Raw genomic sequence first — 22,739 nt, 5'->3', positions numbered from 1 at the left:
TTTATCTTATTTTTTATTTATATATACTGTGTGTTTTTATGTGTGGTTATGCACACATGTGAGTCTAAGTGCCCACAGAGTCCAGGAGAGGGCATCAGTCTCCCTGAAGCTGGAATATAGTGGTATAGACACCCAATGGGAGGGGTGGGAACTGAACTCAGGTCCTCTGCAAGAAAAGTACATGCTCTTTAACTGCGGAGCCCTCTGTCCAACCTCTCAAATAGTGTGTCAGTACAATAATCTGTGTAGTTTATCTTTAGTGCTGCTCAAATCTGGGGTTAATATAGCTGTCTACTTAAACTCTATGGAAATGAGCATGAAGTACTTTGGTAATAATAAACAAAAACACAAAAAAATGGAAGAAAAAATATATCTCTAGAAAAAGGGGACAATTACAGAACCAGGTGCCTGTACTTTACTTTAAGGAAGCATCAATAAATCTGTATTCGAAATGTTTTTTATGTCATTAGAATATCAAGTCCAAAGCCAAAGGAGATATGGAGATCACGCTACTGCCAGCCCAGGCAGCACCAACAGAGGAGAAACACACTCACCCAGAAGCCTGTTCAACCACTAGGTCTGGCATTCCTGGAGGTGTCCCTGCCTGCTGTGACACCACCATGTCTGGGTCCAGAATAAAAATCTCATCGTGAGAAATCTCCATCACAAAGTGCAAATGTTCCTAAGGGAGAAAAGCAAGCCTGTCAAGGTGTTGATATCACCACCCTCAGAATAACAGACCCAAGCATGCTTGGTCCCAAGGTGAAGTAAGGTATGCAGTACACCAAGTAATTTCACTCTTTGACCAGGAGCTTGAGCATCTGCCATTGCTCTCTGACTTTATGGTGTCTCAGGCAGGGGACAATGGGGAGAGATGAACGTCCCTGGTTCAGGACTCACACCTGACCGGGATTGTGTCTATAGGACCAGAAATGATCTTTCCCCTGCTTCTTCCCAGATGCTATCAAAGATGCGACATCCCACATGCTACATGATCTAGTATGAGTACATGACAGCTGGGACTTCTGCCCCACAATGTGGCCAAAGCTATGTGACAATGGCTGAGAAAGAGCCGGCTTTCAATGGGTTCAAAACCACATAGTATTCTTCCTGGAAAATCTGAATAGTGGGAGGAGTTGTTAACCTTGGGCAAACATAATTTTTTTCCTAAAATCTCAATCTTTCTCTCTCTCTCTCTCTCTCTCTCTCTCTCTCTCTCTCTCTCTCTCTCTCTCACTAAAAAAGCATTTAAAAAACATAAGGTTTGCTTTGGTCAGAGAACAAGCCCCATGTAAAAGAAAACTTCGTGTGAAGAACTGTGATAATAGTTGCCATTCAAGTTATTATCTGTGTTCACTTACCATGTCAAGCCATTTTATCGAGCCCATAAGACAAAAAGCACATAGACAAAAAACATTGTGGCTAAGATTAGGAACACCATCCTACAATCTGGGAACACTTTAATCTTTTCATTAGGAAAGAAAATCTATGAGACTAGCTGCCAACATGTTATATGGACTTGGGGACATTTCACTTTCTTAATAAGCTGGAAATAACTTACCTGAGATCTGTCTATTCGATAAAAGCGGTCAGCAGAAGTTGCTAAGGGAAAAAAATATATGGGCATTTAAAGTAATTTATATCTGTCACCAGATTCATAGCCTTCCTTTCTACTGAACGATCAATCAAAACCTTTGTATTATAAGCATAGGACATGAGTGGCCAGTCTCTAAATCTATTATTAAAAAAGTCATCACTTCCATGCTTTGGCCACTGCTACTTCCAGTGCTAAGCCCTTCAAGCCACACAGCTGTTTGTCTTTAAACTATAAATCAAATGTCTCAGTCTACGTGAAACTGTGACAGGGTAAACAGTGCAGAGGGTCCTCCATCTTTGAGTTCCTGCTGAGGCCATTTCAGGTTTAACTAGTATTTCATCTCCTTGGTGGAAAATTTCTCAAAGCTATTCTAAAACCCAAGGTCAAGATGTCCTAGCTAACTTACCTGCTTCTGCGACTGCTTGCACAGAACCCACCTCCAACCAACTGCTTATCTTTGCTTCTGTCAAATTTCTTGCTTACACAAAGTTGTACCTACAGCTGTTGATTGAGATGCCAGGACTTGGTTTTTGCCTCCAAACCCCTGTGCTGTGACACTCTGTGCTACAGTTAGGTCCTGAATACCCGGGTATAGTAGTCCCAGATGGTTGGAATAAAGATTCTCAGTTGTCTATAAACTGTGTCTGAGTGGTTATCTCTGATGAGCTTTTCGGAACAAAACTGTTCTCCATTCCAACTGCCAACAGCAGAAAGTCTGTCGTTCTTAAACCCTATGCATACTGACAGGTTCCTTAAACACTTTAAAGAGACAACTTCAAAGATGATCCTGACACAAAAAGGCTGCATTTCTTACTTATTCTCATATGTCTCCAGGAATTAGCACAGGACTTGAACTGAGGGGAGAACTGAATATTTTATTAAATAAAGAAACCCAGGAAAGATATTATAGTCCGACAACCTTCCCAGGAATGTAACTCTCATTTTGAAAAACACCTTGAAGATACAGGCCAGAGGCCACATATGGCCCCCCAAAAATCATTTCTCTTCCACACCCTGTCCTTAGAAATATCTCTGAAGGAAGCCATGACAAGCAAAGATTATTGTTTAGGCAATCTCTGAATGGGATTAGGCTGCATCTATTTAAGAAAGAAAACTTCCAAAGTAAAACAAGTTTTTTTAAACACCCTATGTATTTGTATTTGATTCTTGTTAATTTTAAATATTTTAAAAATATGTTTTTTCCTTATTTAAGTCTAACAGAGTCCAAATATGAGAGATTTTACAAAACAGACCCAAAGCAATAAGAAATACAGAGCACAACATAGAAAGGGATGCAAACATTTGCTTTTAATCACAGACTTTAAAAGTAATTCTCTGGCTTCCTTAAGCAGCAGATGGACGTGGGTGTAGAGACCCACAGCCAGACCTTATGAGGAGGAAGAGGCTAAGTCAGAAGTCTCCATTGGGTCTCCTTAGAGCTCAGGGAACTCTGTGGAAGAGGGGACAGAACAACTGTAGAATCAGAGGGGATGGGGACGCCAAGAGAATGGGTCCACTGAATCAACTGGGGAGGATGCAGAGGGACTGATAGAGACTGAAGCAGCAAACAGGGAGCCTGTGTAGGTCTGCACCAGGTCCTTGGCATAGACATTACGGTTGTGAGCCTGGTATTTTATGGTATTTTCCTAACAGTGTGAGTATATTTTTGACTCTTTTGCCTAATCTTTTGCCTCCTTTCCTCCTCCCCTGTTGCCTTGTCCAGCTTCAATATGAGGGCTTTTGCCTTAATTAGTATATCTTGTTTGGTTGTTGTCTCTGGCAGACCTGCTCTTTTCTGATGGAAAATGGAGAAGGAGTAGATCTGGGGGAGATGAGAGTTGGGAGTTGGGAGAAATCTAGAGAGGGGACACAACTGTGGTCTGGATGTATTATATGAGAGAAGAATCTATTTTCAGTTTTTTTAAAGAGGGGAAAAAGTAACACTCTGAAGAAAACTGGGCTCAGAAATAGGAGAATCAAAGCTTAAAAGCCTAAGTCTAAAGCACCATAGTCCCAGCAGGACTGACTCTTCTCTCCTCTTTCAGACACGACTTCAGCCTTGATGCCGATCAAGAGTTAGCCATAAAAGATTTCCAATGCATTTTGTATGCCAATTTAAAAGGTTTAAAAAAAAAGTGATCAAAACAATTAAGAAAGGATTGTAATAGAAAAGTTATATACTAATACGGTTCCATAGTTAAAACCACTATTCCTAATACAGTTTTATTCGAGCCTATGTGTGGAACATAAAGACTTGCATGAATTCGTGATTTCCTTATCGCTTCCCTGTGACTCTGGGAGGGAGAAGTGAGTGTGGTTCCCACAGCTATGGGTTAACAGGGTTTGGAGGGAAGTCATCAGTCAGAGCTGAGCTAGGAATGGAAGCCTGTACCCTGGTTGATGCATGTTAGACTTAGTAGTTACATGTGCCTGTCTGTGCAGCTGACCCATATCCATTCCAACCCTACATCCTTGAGGATGAACACACTAATGAACAAAGGGCCATCCGCAAGAGCACTCTGTCTCCATGCACACAACATAAATATGCTTCGGCTAGCTGTCCCAGAGAGCAGATAAGCAGGAGTCTATAGAGATGAAGATGTATTGCAGTGTAGATAATTAGGTGGAAAATTGGAATTCGACAGCATCTAGGAAAGTGAAAAATGCACGAGATGGCAGGCGGACGACTCATTAAATGCTCACATGATAACTGACCCCATTATGTGCACAATAGGTTACACTCAGCAGAAAAGTTACAGACACTAGTGGAACTCTCCGTTTTCCTTGTAGGTATGCACTATACGGAAATGACGGCCTTGGAAAATTAGCATGAAAATTCCAAGGCATGGAAGTAATGCAGGAATTAGTATCTATCTTGTGACTGTAGGCTGTAGGTTTTGGCCCACACTACTCTGAGGCATGCACCCAAGGCTTTCAGGAAAGGAAGGTGGTAATAAAGGGAGTGTCCGTTTAAACAGTTTGATGCTGAGGTGCTTTGAGGGAAATGACTCTGGGAAAGGTCCAGTAATGTTAACAAGTCTACGCCATTGAAATGTAAATGCCAATCACAGGAAGGCTTTATGAAGTGCAGCTGGGACAGCCACATCTTGTTCTACTGCATCCCCAACCCAATCTCTGCCAGGTCCCCAAACACTCACCATCTAGGAAGCACCACCGTGGGGACAGCCTCTGAGCTGAGATCGCCCTGGGGAAGGAAGTTTCTTGGTCCTAGAAAGAGATACAAATGTTCCCGTGGATCCACTTGAATGATAAAAGTTGCCTTCCCACCTTTCCCTTCCATACCACACACTGGAGTAAGTGGACAGTTGCTTCTCAGTGGAGTAATGAAGCAAAGCCAAACCACATTCTGCTAGGTACTACACAGAAACGCATCCCAGTCCATGCTGTGTTGAGTCTCTCTGTCCTCAGCCTCGCCCACCTATGACAGGGGTAGGAAAGGAAGGAATCCGTGTCTCTGGCTGTCCTTTAGAAACATTGTTCTGTCTCAGACTGATGCACTGGGTTCACTCTTCAAAGATAGCCAATACTTAAGCTTACATGAACACAGGCTCTCATGCACTCTTTCCTGTAGTTTGAGAATATAGCATTTCCTCTCTAAAATTAAGCAAGTTTTGTAGTCTCCTGATTCATCCCTGTCTTGCTGAGAAACTTCCTTCTGTAACATTATTAAAATCCACTGCAGAACTCTTGTTGTACTCATCATTCTCTCTGCAATTGTTCTCTCTCTCTAAAGGCAAATGTCCCTCAATTAATGCTATTTTATCTTCTTGATAACTTTCTTACTTTTTTTTTTTCAAGACTGGGTTTCTCCATGTATCTCTGGCTATCCTGAAACTCACTTTGTACCAGGTTGGCCTTGAACTCACAGAGGTCAGCCTGTCTCTGCCTCTGAGTGCTGGGATTAAAGGCACATACTACCATTGCTGGCTCTGATAATTTTCTTTCTTTCTTATTTTATTTTGTTTATTTACAATCCAGTTGTTGACCCCCTTCCACAATTTCTCATCCCATTCCTCCCCCTCTCTATCTCTGAGGCCTTACCCCTCCCTGGGGCCTAGGATTAAGTACGTCTTTTCCCACTGAGGCCAGACCAAGCAATCCTCTGCTATATATGTGTTGGGGGCCTCAGACCAGCTCATGTATACTCTTTGGTTGGTGGCTCAGTGTCTGGGAGCTCCTAGGGGCCTGGGTAAGTTGACACTGCTGGTCTTCCTATGGGAAGTTGACACTGCTGGTCTTCCTATGGGAAGTTGACACTGCTGGTCTTCCAATGGGGAAGTTGACACTGCTGGTCTTCCAATGGGGAAGTTGACACTGCTGCTCTTCCTATGGGAAGTTGACACTGCTGGTCTTCCTATGGAAAATTGACACTGCTGGTCTTCCAATGGGAAGTTGACACTGCTGGTCTTCCTATGGGAAGTTGACACTGCTGGTCTTCCTATGGGAAGTTGACACTGCTGGTCATCCTATGGGGTCCCCCTCCTCTTCCACTTCTTCCATCCTGCCCCTAATTCAACCATAGGGGTCCCCAACTTTAGGTTAGGTGTAAGTATCTTTGTCTCAGTCAGCTGCTGATTGGGCTTCTCAGAGGAGAGCCATGCTAGGCTCCTGTCACGTGTGTCTTTTGGGGTCTTGGTTCGGTTATTCAGAATGGTATTTTCTAGTTCTATCCATTTGCCTGCAAAACTCATAATGTCCTCATTCTTAATAGCTAAATAGTATTCCATTGTGTAAATGAACCATTCTTCTTCTGAGGGACATCTGGGTTGTCTCCAGCTTCTGGCCACTATGAACGCGCCTGATCATAATGTTTGGTAATTTTCATAACCATCCCTTCTTTGCCCTGTCAAACTCCTGAAACATACATCCTGACTTTCTCACCTCCAACTCCCAGGTACACATTTGACCATCCCCTGAATTCAGTCCTTCAGAATCTTCCCAGAGAGAAATAAGATCAGCTCTGCTTCTTCCTGAGTTAATATCCCCAGTCTTCACACTTCCTTGGAGTCATTGAAGCTTTTAATTTTTTTTAATTTTCCCAAATTAAAAGATAATTATGTCATTTCTCCTTTTTCCTTTTCTCCCTCCAACTGCTCCTATGTTGAGTAGAGAGAGCAAGGGACTTCTCTGTTCTCTCTAACTTAATGGCCTCTAGCCTATTTTTTCTAACTAATAATGATTAGCAAATACTGTTATTTGTACATATATAATTTCAAGGATGATCATTTGGTATTGGATAATCAATTCAGAGGGCTGATACTTAGGTTTTTCAACATTCCTTGGTTGCCTGGAGTTCTTTGTATAGGGTTGGGGGCTTCTAAGCAAGCTGGATGGTGTCATCCTGGTCTTGTTTACTTTTGATAAGAGATTAGATTACTGAGAGAAGAGTAAGCTGGGACCTTGGGAAAAGCAAGGATCATATCCTTATGCTTCCAAAGAAGCAAAAAGTTAAAAGCAACCCTTTTAGTAGGAGCTCACTAATGATTACCAGGGAAGAGGTCCTTGGAGTTTATAACAACACATGACTTAGAGCCTTCTAATACTAGCTGGAAGTAAAATTAAACTCATTCACTGAAACAACATAAGTAAGGGTGGCCAGGCCTCTGTGGGGAAGATACTGGGAACTTGATTGTTCCTGAAGATTTGAAAGCTTCAGTCACGGGAACATCCACAGAGGGCAGATGTGCTGGATCAAGACGTGGAATGAAAGCCACAGGGGTGGACAGTCTGGTGTGTACAGATGAGACAGGGAAAGCAAAGACAAATGGCATAGGAGAAATGACAAGAGCCAATCAGAGGCCACTGGGGCTTCCTCCTGATTTAGGCTACCCTGCCAGTACCTCATTACATCTTATGCAACATAACCCAGGAACAGCAAGCCACACTAATGGATGTGTGTTACAAACACGGGCTGCAGCTCTGCAGAAAGCTACAGCGGACCCCACAATCTGTTCAACACGCCCTTCAGAGGAGTGTGATGCATGGTGAAGAACCATGGGTCTTAGTAGAGCAAAACAGGTCCAGCTTAGCACCAGAGATCCCTTATCTAGACAGGGTTTTCAAGTTTTCTGCTCAAATGGATTCTGTAAATCAAAGGATTGATAAAGGGAAAATTGGCCTCCCTCGGGGTTGTCGCAGAAATGTATCTTTATGCATCTGATTTGCTAAAGCAATGGATGCAGATCTCAAGCTGGCTTTGTCGACTTGCAAGCTGAGCTAAATGAAATCTCAACATCTGATCTCTGTCCGTGTTTATGAGAACTATGCTTAATGCCTTGAGAATTGTATTTTGACACATGATATCTGGATCTAAAGAAACTTAAGGTTCTTAATATACTTTTATAAAATGTGTTATGCCAACACCTCACAATTTTTGTTAATATATTTCTTGATATATATATATATATATATATATATATATATATATATGCGCCAGGAAATTTGAAATGATCTGAAATGTTTGTTGGTAGCTGTGAAAACTAATAAAGACATTAAGCAAAGATAACCATCTCAGAGAATGAAGGGGCTCTGACAGCCTGGGCACATTCTGAATCTTAATATTATTTTCTGTAAATAACACCCAAGTGAGAGAGTATAGGTATAGTTTCAAATCATACGTATGCACCATTTGCCACACACACACACACACACACACACACACACACACACACACACTCTCAATACTTGTAAGAATACTTATAAAAAATCTGCACTTATTTGGCAGGCCCACATATACATGCATTTTCCTGGGCAGGGACACTCTTCTTTCTATAGGTTATCAGAGTAATCTGAGATTCCTGAAAGGCTAAAACAATCCACAATTTAAATTTCAACAACCCCAAATTTAGGTAAAAAGAAATTCAATACAATAAGAGTATATACATCAGTAGAAATACCTTAAAATATCCAAAGTCTCAAAAACAGGAGTTGTGGTTTCAAAGTTACAGGTGATTCTGTCCAAGGCTGTGGCTCTTTCCTTAGTGTGAAACTGAGTCAGTTTCTGTCCTAAGAGTCAACACCATTTTTGCTTGGTTCCATTTTAGTCCCTCCAAAATATTTCTGATTAGAGCCTTCAGTTCTATACATTGTCGTCAATTTTTTTAATTGTTTCTATTGATTTCATAGGTTTGGGTGTTTTACCTGAATGTATACCCGTGCACCATATGCATACCGGGTGCCAATAAAGACCAGAAGAATGCATCAGATCCCTTGAAACTGAAGTTACAATCAGTTGTGAGCTGCTCTGTGTGTGATGGGAACTGAACCTTTACCTATTATGGCTCCTGTCTCCTTTATTGTCACTTTGTAAAAGGAGGAAAGATTTACATTGAACAACATCTATTCCTAAAAATGAGGTTGAATAGCAACGACAAATAGAGATCTGAGTTAAGAAATCAATTTTACTAAAAAGAAAATCAGATACCTTCTAAGTGAATGAGGATTTTGCCACAATTTTAGAGGCTGTTAAGGGAGGGAGGGGGAAGAGAGAAGGGGAGGGAGGAAGGAAGGGGGGGAGAGAGAGAGAGAGAGAGAGAGAGAGAGAGAGAGAGAGATTTAACTGCTCTGTGATGCTTCCCTGAAACAGCTTTGTACTTTCTGTAAGTGAGCTCATAAAAGGACAGCTATTAGCATAATGAGGTCTTATGCCATGGTCATTAGAATTCCAAAGAAAAGTAATTAATATAATCTTAGATATACACTGAATTAAACTACCTTTTTTTTTAAATAAGTATATCTGTAGGGCTGCGGAAGGAGCTCAAGAGGGTCCTGAGTTCAGATCCCCAGCACCAGGATAAAAGCTGGACATTGCAGTGTGTTCCTGGAACCCCAGAACACACCAACAGGTAGACATGCATTCTGCAGCTTATATCTAGCTAGCTAGCCCGTCTAGCTGCAATGGCAAGCTCTAGTTTCAGTGAGAGACCCTGGCTCTGAAATTAAGATGAAGGCAGGAGCCTAGCTTGGCTGTCCTCTGAGAGGCTCTTCCAGTGCTGACTGAGACAGATGCAGATACTTACAGCCAACCATTGGACTGAGGTTGAGGAACCCCATGGGAGAGATAGGGGAAGGATCAAAGGAGCTGAAGGCGATGGCAACCCCAAGAACAACACTATCAACTAACCAAGACTCCAAGGTCCACATTCATCTCTCTATGGCATTTAAATATACTCCAAAGACAGGAATATGCTTTTTGTTATATCAATATATTTCTGATGAGATGATGAAGAATGAGGAGGAGGAGGAGGAGGAGAAGGAGGAAGAAGAGGAGGAGGAGGAGGGGGGGGAAGAAAAAGGAAAGAGGCTATGATCCAGCTTCCGTTAAGCAGCAAGGCTGGAGAAGTAGAACCCTGGTCTCCAGAATACCAGCTTTGATAGTCCCAGCTCCATCAACTACCAGGTAAGAGCATCTGGGGAGGGATCTTATCTAGTTTGTGCCTTAAATGCCTTGTTTGTATGAATTTATCCTGAAGTATTACTGAGAAATTAATGAAATGTGTAAAATACTTAACTTGTTGGCCGTTCCATGGTTCTGTGTACTTGTAAAGATCTAAGTCTAGCAATGCCGGGAGAACTGTAAAATGAGGAGCTCACGGGACACTGGCCATCTTGTCATCTAGACACTAAGCATGGTACAGCCCTGGACCACTGCTGCATCAGTGCCACTGAACTCAGATGAGGAAAGATTCTAGGAGAAAGAAAAACTGCTTGGACAGACATGAAAAAGAAGGGCATTAAACAAAGGCTGGAATCATCCAGCTTGCTGGTTTGGTCTTTCCATAGCTTGCCTTACTCCACAACTCCATACTCCTCTTTACTCTTTGAGAAATGGGGCATTAACCTCCAAGGCAAATATCACCTATCACTGACAGCAACGCTTTTCAGAACACTGTCCACTGTATCTCTTGCCCATTACTCCCCATTCTGCTTACTGGATACTCCTTTTCACAAAGATTAACTTCTCCTGTGCTAAGCTGGTTAGCTGGTTTACATAGCTGTGATGTTTATTATGGAAATTGCTATTATTTATTTATTTATTTATATCCAGTAAAGCAAAGACATGCCATTCAAAGGCTACAACAAGTGAAGTTGGGCAAACTATCTCCAAGAAGGTGACCGTTAACCATCCTGATAATCTCCTCATTTCTGTCTGCATCTAATTTGGAAATTCCTGTAATAACCAAGTTATGGTTTATTTTCCCAAAGGAAGGTCATTTTAATGATGGTTTTAAGTTATTTTCTGACTATTGTTGCAATGCCACAAATATAGAGGAAATGATTTTTAAGTCTGCTGCCAAAAGAACTAGAGGGAGCAGAAGACGTAAACTATGAGTTAAACAAAACTTAGCTTAGCTCAACTCTCATAAAGCCTTTCCCTTCCAAGTATGAAATGTATGGCTCAAGTCTCTGGTCTGAGGCAGCAGATTGCAAAGAGTTCTGGCGCAGATGGATGACTGAGCCATGCCAACAGATGCTATCCTGGACCATCTGGTCCAGTTACACTGAGCTAAGGGACAAGACATCGAGTAGAACTGTTGACTCTTCTCCCCTCGGTTCCTCCTGTCTTCTCTTTGTCCTCCACTTGCACACTTACAGCTTCCGCACTGACTCAACGCCACGATCTGGCAATGAAGGATGGGAAAGAACAGCCATCATGAAAAAAACCAGATTGCTGGAGACTCGGGGACTGGTAATTCTCTTCATTCACTCTCAGTGAGGCTTTTTTCTGATTATATTCAATTTTCCACAAAGCAGGCTTTGCATACATACATACATACATACATACATACATACTTTGCATACATACATACATAATATATATGCTTTAAATATATACTTTATACACACACACATATTGTATCTACTTTGGGAATTCCTATATGTCCAATATGTCAAGTTTTAATTTATTTTCCAGAAGGAAGGTCATTTTAATCATGGTTTTAACGTGTGTGTGTGTGTGTGTTCTTTTTACATATATCTCTTTTGATGACTACAGATAAAATAAAGTGGAGGCTCTACAGGCTTATTATTAGTCCATGAAATGAATATTTTATAACAGGAAAACGATCTCTCAGCAATATGCATTAGTACAAAAATTCACATTTTGAATCTTTTAAGCCTCACAAAAGCTAAGCACCTGCCCAGAGGTGCTTCTCTGCTCAAAGACTTTATTTGGAAAAATAGGTAAATCTCATGGAGTAGGCTGATTGTAAGCCGTCACTGAAGGCTTACACTAAGGCTTGCAGGACACTCACCTTGGACACGCAGCTAGGAAGGCTGCGTAATTTTACCCCCACTTATCTCTACTGACATCCAATCTGTCTTTCTGAAACTCCACTTACACCAATCTGGCTAGAAATCAGGTGCCATGTTTTGAGGGACTGAAATATGTAAAGGATTATTCTTTTGATAGTTTAAGTAGACTACTTAGATGTCTCCACTTACCAAGCGACTGAGCCTATAGACCTCTTTCACCTGAGAGTCTGCAATCCTGTGGGATACTTTTTGCTTCTTGGGGGCTTAGAGCTCTTTGGGGTTTTGAAGGAGAGTGGTGAAATTCTGTCACATCCAAAAGCGAGCTTCCCAGACAGCATGAGGAAAAGTTGGAATAAAATAAATATCTAAAATGATCCTGATGGATATGCAGACCTCCCTTCTCCCTCCACTCAAAGCACGGCCACAGATTCAGCCATTATTAATAGTCAACTTAATCTTCCTTGCTTCTTGCCAGAGATATCATTCCTGGTAACTCAGCTCCTTGCTCACTTCTTACTCCATGGAGACTGCTGATCTAGAGTCCCACAGAAAATGTGGTGGTCAATGGGCTCGCAAAGTAAACAGTCCCAGAGGCAAGAAACTTCCCACAATCCCTGACAGGAAGTTCTGTCAACCACTCTATGTTCTGTATAAGCACTGCACTTGCATTAGGCTTAGGGCCCACACACATAAGGCCAATCACAGCAAGTTCTCACATGTGATTTGGTTATGTGTTCAACTTGCTGTTTCACATAATATTTTTCATAAAAAAAGCAGCAACTGTCTATGGCTTAAATGTTTATCAAGTGGGTGGAAGTGCATGATAGAAAGGAAAGAATAGCTCTAAATTCATTTATTTGCAAGGCATAACAGCAATGGTACACTATTATGACAGCATAATATGCAAAGTGAATACACGAGGAATGTAGCTGAAAGCCAAGCCCAATTATTGCTCTATATACAATCTGTGAACTAACAGAGGCCAAGATGATAACCTTTGTAGTAACATAGACGGCTCACTTAGGAAAGCCTAGGGAACTATCAAGTGAACCTCAATGTAATCAAAATCAAATATATATTGGAGAGGTTAAAAAAAATTTTAAAAAATGTGAGAAGCATGTTGCCAAAGAGGAATTTATAACTCAAGCCATGGTCCTGAAATGCTCTTTACTGGATGTTCTTAGTAAATGATGACCTCATGGGAGGCCAAGAGGAAAATCCTCCTCTTTACTCAGACAAGATAATCAGAATACAGAAGCAACAGTGATGCCAGAAGAGGGTTAACACGGAATAAGCTACAATCTTGATTTAACACTATCTTTATGGGCAGCTCATTGTGAGCAATGCATTTCCATCATGTAAATTCCTCTCTGTGACCTCACCAAGTACCTGGCAAACAGGAATCATGGACTCATAGATGTCCTCCAATGTAACATGCACAGTGACTCAGATTGGAGGAGAAAGAAAGGTGAGCTAATTCTCTTACACAGGGTTTGATATTAGTTATCGGGCAGACTTTAATTTCATAGAAATGCATGTGTGTTCATGTGTTTCTGAAATCCATCTAGTATTAATTATATATAATTAATATAGTTCTCTGAACAACTACTTGGCAAGCATATGCAAAAGCTGCTCTTAATTTATATTCAATTATGCATAGCTAATGTACTCAGCATTCCTGCTATACACTCCAGTAGGTTATGCAATTAGGCAATAGGCACCTAGCATTTAACTATCCCTTCAACGTGAATGAGATTCTTCTCTCACAGAAACTGAGCAGAAGTTGTTTGAGCTGAGAATCAGTGCTTCATCTCGTAAGGTTCAGTCCACGATCACATTTCTCTTACATATCCATCCACACTTCTTATCTATCTTTGTTCTCCATCGTCTATACATCTATATACCTTTCCCTTTTTTCTTTTTAAAGATATTTTAATATTACATGTTTCATTTGTCTAACAAATTAACCAGCTGCCATATGATATTTTGATGCATTATTTTATTAGGGTTGATCTCGGGACCCTCTTCCCCTCATTTCCCCTTCCACACTATACTCTTTGGCCTGTGTTCCTCCTTTCCTCTTTGTTCTACTCTTCCCCACTCTCTTTTCTGAGGACTTCTCTTCCTATTCCTACTTTCCTGGCCTTTACCCGGGTGTACTCCTGCCCAGACATGCCCATTTAACAACCAGAAGCTAGGATCGGGATAAAAGGAAGACCACGCAGTACTTGTCCCTCTGAGCAACACACACACACACACACACACACACACACACACACACACGAGCAATATACTTGCTGTGAACTAATAAAATCATATAATTATATAATAATATATACCTTACTAAATACGTTTCCCAGTTCCATTTATTATTCTGAAATTGACTCATTTTTTCCTTAACTGACTCTAAAAGGATCACCTGGATAAATGCATTTTGTACTTACTATTGAATGCTATGACAATCAATAGACTTTCTCAAGTTAAAGTGACAGTGTTTAATTGTTTACAGGGCCCTCTGGGAGAAATGCTGAGACTTGGGGTATACACAAAATACGTTTTAAACCTAAGTACACTTGGCTTTCTCGAATACAACCGCCACAGCCATAGTTGTCTTTAGTCTTCCTAGCTGTGCTCTCTCCAGTTTCTTTCTTTCACCTTCTACTTTCCACCCCTAGATTTCATAGCTGCCACAGGCCCTCATTGTGTTCTAAGCAAAAATAGGATGATTTCAGGAACTCTTGGGCTCTACACAGCTGACATCTGAGGGTAGGTTAAAACTTTGCTATAGGAGACGGTCCTGCACTGAATTCATATGTATTCAGTGGCTTCTATTCAATGGATTCCAGGAGGTATCTGCAGGCATTGCCGAACGCCTTATACAGGGATCAGAAATCTTCCTTAGTTAAAAATTATAACAATCATTCAACCATGAAAGGAAAACAAACACAACTTAAAAAGTTCCTCCCTGAGCTCTGCCCCTTGGTGGATTAAGATAAATTAATTCTGACTTGCAAACTGGTTTCAGTTTACACCAAAACAATCTACTCCCTCTTCATTTCATGATGTGGGGCACGATGGACATTATTTCCAAGAAAGAGAAGAAGTTATGACATAACAGATGGCCTCAAGAAGCATTGCTTATCAAACAAAATCTAACTTATTTATACGTTCCAGTGGATTTGCCAATGTGAAGAAGATATGAGCCCGCATGCAGTGAATTTGGTTATAAATCACAGGAGAGGCCATTAGCATGGAGGGGCTCTGTAGTTTGGTTTCAGAGATGGGTGTGCTGGGACTTTCCGCAGACTATGAACAGCCAGCACATCCTTGCACGGCCCACACTGCCTTGTTAGGTTAATGGGGGCTGTCACTTCTGAGTGTCCATGCTTTGCTGGCACTTCACTGGAAACCTTGGAAAGGGAAGACAGAAAAGCGAGGGGACGTGTAATTGGCGACAGTTGCCATGTGGCTCACTAACAAGGCACCTTGGGCACACACACATCTTTGAGGGGCTTTTTGTTTGTCTGTTTCTCTGTATAAAAAGAAAAGAAAAGGATTTTAAAAAGGTCAACTAAAACCCCAGTTAGCAATCAGCAGCCTCACAAGAATCTGCCAAATGGCTCTGACTTACTAGTGCATCCATTCTCCCTCTCACATGGGATAAAGTGCATTCTAGAGCATTTGAGACAATTCTGTCTCCTACAGCATCCTCCATTACCAACGCCCACCAAGAGTCTGGATGTTCTGATATTCTGTTTCTGTGTTAGGAAACAAAATCTAGTATTAAGTTCCCCATCAGTGCTCTGTCATGCTCTACATGAAGAAGGGTGGCACCAACGCCCGTACATTTTATGTGCTCTTTGGAAAACGCAGAAGTCAGTGCATAGCACAAGGGCACCTGGCACTGTTCCCTGCCCCTTGCTCTTCCCAGCACTCTGTGCGTGGCTGTCAGATGCCACCTTCTCCTCACCCAGCAGAACTCTACTGCTCGGGCTGGTTTCCATGGCTCTTTATGACTGGTCACCTCCCCATCTCGTGCTCTGCCTTTGGTTGATGAGAACATTCCGAATGGTAGTGAGGCCTCTTCAGCATCTAAACTCACCCCAGATGATCTCTAAATGGCAGTGCACCATTCCCTGGCTCAGGACTCCCCAACGCTGTCTGTCTCTGCGCCTGGGGCTTTGAGTGGGCTTCACTAGTCATATGTCCAACTTATTATCGCTCACCAAGCCTCTTGGCTTCGTGACTGAAAGCAGAAGTTTTTACTCAACACCCTTCTGACACATTCCTCCTCTGATTATCTCAATAAAATATGAAAGTTCATCTTTTGCCTCCACCTGTCCACCTTTGCTGATTGAGAGACCCTTCTTTGTGTGGGGGGTAATTTTAGCAAATTCTGTCACTGTGCTGTGCATGTCTCTTCATTGTCTTTGTCTCTCACACATACACACACACACACACACACACACACGTACATACACATTCTTGAACATGAACACATGTACACATACACTATATATATACATATATATATGCATACATGGATGCTAAGGAGACGATTCTGGCCTACTTTACTACCCAAAGGCCCCTGATTTCTAACTCTCTGTTCCTTCACTTAGCAAGATAAGGGAAGGTCGGTATTGATGCCCTGACACCCATCCTGTATCACCATCCTTGTCATTCTCTATGCTCAATGCACAAAAGCTTTTGATGTGACATTTATAACACAGCGGTGTTGACTCCAAGATTTGACTCGATTACAACTCATAAATAAAGTACAAAAATACTCTGAAAAGAGCCACTGAATTTTTCTATGTTGTCATTACTTTACAGTAAATTAGACTAAAACCCCTGTCTTATTCTAGAGTGTCATTTATCCTCAATCCATGTGGGTGCCAAGTGGCATAAAGAAGTTATGGCTTCAAAAGACCCATGTTAAACACTCACATATCAAAATGACAATGGTCTACATGACAGGATAGTATGTCATCAGTATGTGAGTTTCTTAAAACTTGCTAGGATCAGTGCTTTAAGTATTTTTGCAAAATTGGAAAAGTTCAAAACTTCCAAGAGGAAAAATTAGAAACCTTTGTTAAAACAATAGACTTTCTTCAGTTTAACTCCCAATACCAACTGTAAGCTAGCAACTCCAGCCTATAAAAGCTGGTAAATTTTCCCTTAAAATGTTGACATAAAGCATCCTAGAATGGTTCAGTGGTTCATTATCTTAGTGTCAGCTTGCATGACTAATCCTTGCAGTCACAGCCAAATGTGACTAAATCTTCTGGAATAGTAGGCCATGGTTGAGACATAAACATGCAAATAAAAACACCAAGGCCATCTGTGTCCTTAGTCAAAAGATTAAGCACTGACCTGGTTGAGGGTACAGGGTAAATCTCAACAGGGAAAGGCCGTTATCCAGGCCACAGCTTTCAAGGTCTTCTTTAAACTATGCTGTTATTATTTACATAAAAATATGGTATACTGGAATTCTCAAGTACAGGAAAATGTGCACTTAAACCCATGTGAACTAAATGAGGGCCTGGACAGCCACAGCATTGAATTTTCCAATGTCACTGATGGTATTCTGTCTTAGCGTGCGTAGGTGCACTCTGTGGCAACCACACAATCAGACGTGTTTCTCATGGTGTGTCCTCACTAGGCAGCCAGGTCAGCATTTAAGTTCCCTGTCATATGGAGACATAAAATGATCGGCAGAGCTTTTATTTGGTGAAGTTATTGAAATGTTATGACTTCTATTCAGCCCTCTCGGCATGGAAGGAACAATGGTTTCTTAGAGAAAGGGTCAACCAGAGAGAATCGTAGGAGTCCTTTGAAATCTGAAAGGTAACTGGGGATTGGGCCTATATCACATCTGAGAAACTGAGCAGACAAAGTGATGGAGAAGTAGATGTGGGCAGCACAGGAAGGTCAGAGAGTGAGGAAGAGACTGCACTTCCAAATCAAAGCAGCCAAGGACAACCATTGGTTCTTCTCATGAGTGGTCCTATCAGATTCCATCCAGTAGACAGGCATGGCAGAAGCCCATTTTATTATAAAACTTAGGGTCAATGCTACAGAAAGCAGGGCATCTCTCCTCTGGGTGTGAGGGAAGCCACCTGGGACAACAGCCTTTAGCCCAGAGATGAAATTGTTAGAAAAAGAGCAAATCAGAAAGATCAGCAGGGAAGTGGAGAATGAACCATAACTGATCAATGTGTAGAAGCCCATCTTGATCTTGCATTTTGTTTATGTGACCCGATATGTAGTTTCCCTGCTAAGCTCACTTGAGTTGAGATCTCTGGTACACATAAATAAGAGCATTCCATTTTGGTCATTTTTTCCCAAATTCTCTGAGAAAATATCTACAATATGGATTTATACTAGACTAGAATAGTAGTAAGTCAGGAAAATGCAAAATAATCAGAATACTTCATTGGATTCTTTATGCATTAAGCCTACCCCAGGATAATATGTGGACTCCAAATTGCGCATGTAGTGAAAAAGGGGATTCAGCTGTCTGTAAATGAAAGAAGAAAGGAAGGGGGGGAGGAAGGAAAGAAGGGAGGAAGGGAGGAAAGGAGGGAGGGAAGGAAAAAGGGAAGAAATGAAGAAAGGAAGGAGAGAGGGAGGGAGGGACAGACGGAGGGAGAAACAATTATAAGTTACCTGGTAATGAACTCTCTGTGACCCAGAAGAAACTGACTGCAAGTCCTAATGAAAAAATTAGGGGAAAAAATATATACCTTGCAGTTAGTTTGACATTAGACATCCCGTCATCCCCCAAATGAATTCCCAACCTAATGTCACCACGCTCATCTGAAAGTGTCTTAGTTCTTCACAGATGTCCAATGAAGTTCATGCCAGAAACAATAAAAGCATACTAACTTGGACTGAGAGAAGAGGGTTCGTTTGTGCTCTACCACTTAGGTTAGTAACGTCGAATTGGTGATTCTGTAAACTAAGTGGAAATCCTATTTCATTTCTATCTAAGCCCTCTGGTTTATAGAGAAATCCTCTCGGGTAACCTTAAATGCTTAGGATTTATTTTATGCTAAACATGTGCTATTATACATACATTTACAGGATGCTTGGCAAACAGGCGTTTTCATAAACCTCAATCAGGAAATGTAATCATAGACCATGTCCTTTTCATCACGAAGAGGTTGACCAGAGTGAAGGGAAATGAGTCTCCCGTCAGATGCTGAAGCCAGACACCTTTATACAGTCTTATACAGTTTGAGGACTAAGTTACCTCACTGTCACAAGCCTCAGGCTTTCTTGCTAATGAGTATGCTGATGCTTTGTGCAGTGTCAGCAGTCCTCGGTACCTCTGTCCTTTTATCTGCTTCCCACAGGGGCTTGCCATCCAGCTCTGTGACCAAGTTACTTTTAAAACTTCTCTGATTGATATCCATTTTCTTTTTTTCCTTCTAAATCTACCTTTAGTTGAATATTAGTGTGATAGGTGGTTAAGTTGATTTTTCAATAAAGTCAACTAATTAGCCATGTCTTTTGCCATGGTGGAGTACTGCCTAGCCACTTGGGTATTAAAATAAGGAGATGCGGTATCAGTTATGAGTCACTTTTTCAAAAAGACGGTTTTTGTACTTGTATTTATGTCAATGCTTATCTGTCTCTGTGTGTATGTGCACATGGATGTGTGCCCATGGAAACTAGAGGGGATGTCAGATCTCTTAGAGCTGGAGTTATAGGTGGTTGTAAACTGTATACCATGGATGCTGGGAACTGAACACCAGTCCTCTGGAAGGTCAACCAAGGTTCTTAAATAATGAGTCATCTCCCCACTCCATAAATCACATTTTTAAAAATACAGGTTTAATTTTATAACATTCCAGTAAGTATTGTTTTGAAAAATGAGATGCTATGGATTCTTTAAATTTAGATTAGGACTAGGGTTCCATGCTCAAACATTCACAGATACTTTACTCATTAAGTAAAAACAGTTACACAAAACCACATTAAAAATAGTTAGACAAAGCCACAATTATAAATTTTAATGACTCTATCATTCATGTTGGCATTTATCTCTAAATACCTTTTGATTTATAATTACATCTCGACCCTTAAGAATATAAGGATAAAATTTTTTTCCAGAACTATCAGTCAGTATGTATTTCCTGCCTAAATTAATTTCTAGTGATGTGTGATGTAATACTATTCAAGGACAAGTGGCCACAGGTTAGCAGGACTTAGACTATACATCAGCTTCCGTTATACGTTATTTGCATTTTTTTGTGCATTATGTGTTGACTGGAACAGTGTTGTTCCTCTGGGAGAACCAGCACCATTTGAGGAAAGAGACTCTAAGGGGAATGGATGTCTTCCATCTGGAAACAGTGATGGAGAGAGATGCCGCCACCACTCCTGGGATGGAGAGAGTTGCCTGCCCCACCCTGCCACACCTACATATACACCATTTTGCCAAAATAACCGACAGTGATTGTAATGAGTTTGGGTCCCCTGACTTTGTTAGTAAAGGACAAACTTATAAGAAGGTCATACATGAGATCGCTTCCTTCCTGTTTCTCAGTGGCAAGAGTAGATGAAGGGAAAATTGTATCCATTTGGTTCTGATATATTTCCATTAATAGGAAGCTTCTCTTTCCTGTGGAAAAAGTTTCATTAAAAAAATAATTCCAGACTTCTCTGACTGAAGTCTGTGCTACACCCAAAACATCAAGTAGCCTCAAAGCTCTAAGGTCTTTTATTATTTATTAGTTCTTTTGAAATTCTGAACAGCTAAAAATATAGAGCTACGTAGCCTGTCAAGAAGGCAGAATTTCCAAGCTACAGTATAGCCATGGAACACCCTAAGACATCATCACCTACAGTTAATCCAGTAGTCCTCTCCCATAGCAACAGAAGGAAGTAACAGTAGAATTGGGAAGGTTTATGCTTAAAGGACAAGACCATGTTGCCATTTCATTTCATATATCATTTTAGAAACATACACACATACACACACACATATGTGTATATGTTCTATATATATGCATACATGCATAGATGTATGTGTGTCTATGTATACATGTATATGTGTATATATGTACATATGAATAAATGTATACATGTATATAGCTGGTTATTGTTTACTTAAGGGAAATATGAAGAGAATAAATAATAAGACAAACCAACTCACCTCCTGTAGGCGGTCTATGTACATACGGCAAGTCTCCAAATCACAGTCTCCACGAACAACTAGAATACCCAGGGGGATGGCTGAAGATGGAGGAAAGAAGAGAAATCTAAAATGACATGTATGGTCTTTAGACTTGACAGCTGTGCTTCTCACGGGTAAAACAGCCTTACAGGTATTCTGCAAATCTGGACGCAACCATGAAAAGAAGTAAGTGGACTCCACAGAGCTCCCCGGTGGCCTCAGCTTCTTCTTTGTCCCAGCAGGCATCATATATTCACCTTGTTTGACTCACATTGTCCTTGGTACATGGCTTTTACCTCAGTGGCCCTGATACAAAATATGATGTCTACTAACAACAGGACTGCAGAATTGGACAGCTGCTCGCTGCCAGCTGCTAACAGATGCCTGCATCTACAGTGGACAGCATGAAGGCACAGCCTGAGGAAGTCATTAACCACTGAGGATTCTGCACACTCACCCTTTCCCTCCAGAATACAGGAGGCTCATCTTTTGGTTCATTTGCAGTCGCTTGCTATTTCTAATACTGAAGCTATTCAAATGGCTTTGCTTCCTGATGGGTCACAGCACAATTAAATATGTAGAGTTGAAGGAGGGAGGGGAAGAGGGGGTAAGCATGAGGACAAAGGAAGAAAGGATTCTTGAGGGCAAAAAGTTATAAACTCAAGTGATTTTGAAGAGATTCAGCATTACATGTGGCAACATCAAGGCCGTGTGCAACATTAAGCTAATATAAGCTAGTACTTCTGAAATATTAAACATTCTACTTTTCAAAACAAAAAAATAAGTACAGTTACAATATTAATTCCATGATTTAACACAAAATGTCAAAATATCTAATCCATCAGCAGGAAACTAGCAAGCGACCATATGACAGTAGTGCTCACAATTTTTAAGACTTTTATGGATTAAATTTAGCTTTAAAGCTTCACTATTAACAATGAAATTTCAAAGAAGGGTGGTATGGAAAAATTTAAAACACAGGATAATATACATTTAAAATGCATAAAAATATCACGAGGAAGTCTTAAAGTAGGACAAGAACAAATAAATAGTAAGCGTGTGATAATTTATACTAAGGGTATCTCTGAGCAGGTAGAGCACCTTTCATCTCTTGTCTGGAAGCAGGGGTGGTTCCAAGCAAGAGAAACAGCTCCTTCCCCCAAACTACGCTGCTTTTCACTGGGGAGGACAGACCAGAACTACTTCTTTCCTGCTGTCTCCTCAGGTCCTACCTACATCAATCTTTGAAACATCCATCACCCTGCTGATCTAAAGGAGCCCGGGAGTGAAGATGAATCCTCTCACACCAAGGATACGCCTGTCTATTGTCTCTTCCCCCATGCATGGTAGAGAAATGGTGAGAACTCAAAAGTGTGTATAGAAGAAGATGAATTAGTGCTCACTCAAACATGAAAAGAAAAGTGTGCCTTTAAGACACACGTCGTTTTTATAGGGTAGACGAAAGTAGAAGCAGAGAAGTAAAGAACAGGTCTGGAGTCCTAACTCACTTTTGGTTATTCTTCAAGAAGCTGAGTGAGTGAGTCAGGAAGCGGGAGGTGAAGAAGCCCCTGAGTGCCGTATGTTTGGGAGAATAAACTCAGGTGACGATGGCCTCCTTCTTTTCGACAATAAAACATTAAGAAGTTTTAGAGTGGCACCCAGGCATTGTGGAAGGGAATGGAA

General features: G+C 41.1%; 1 protein-coding gene across 8 annotated transcripts in view; it reads right to left on the bottom strand.

Annotated features, from left to right (window-relative positions):
- Dgki (diacylglycerol kinase iota) overlaps positions 1-22,739 on the bottom strand; it is a 441,511-nt gene that overhangs the window by 69,922 nt on the left and 348,850 nt on the right. For all 8 annotated transcript variants that reach the window (XM_032906753.1, XM_032906748.1, XM_032906750.1 and 5 more), the window contains 5 exons: positions 21,036-21,115; positions 18,542-18,586; positions 4,756-4,825; positions 1,562-1,602; positions 555-682 (listed from right to left, as the gene is read on the bottom strand). In XM_032906753.1, coding sequence (XP_032762644.1) covers positions 555-682; positions 1,562-1,602; positions 4,756-4,825; positions 18,542-18,586; positions 21,036-21,115 — 364 coding nt within the window. The remainder of the gene's footprint in view (positions 1-554; positions 683-1,561; positions 1,603-4,755; positions 4,826-18,541; positions 18,587-21,035; positions 21,116-22,739) is intronic.

Source organism: Rattus rattus, chromosome 6, assembly GCF_011064425.1.
Source record: "Rattus rattus isolate New Zealand chromosome 6, Rrattus_CSIRO_v1, whole genome shotgun sequence".
Classification (NCBI taxonomy): Eukaryota; Metazoa; Chordata; class Mammalia; order Rodentia; family Muridae; genus Rattus; species Rattus rattus.
Note: the sequence above shows the minus strand (reverse complement) of the source record. Positions and strands in the feature narration are given on the sequence as shown.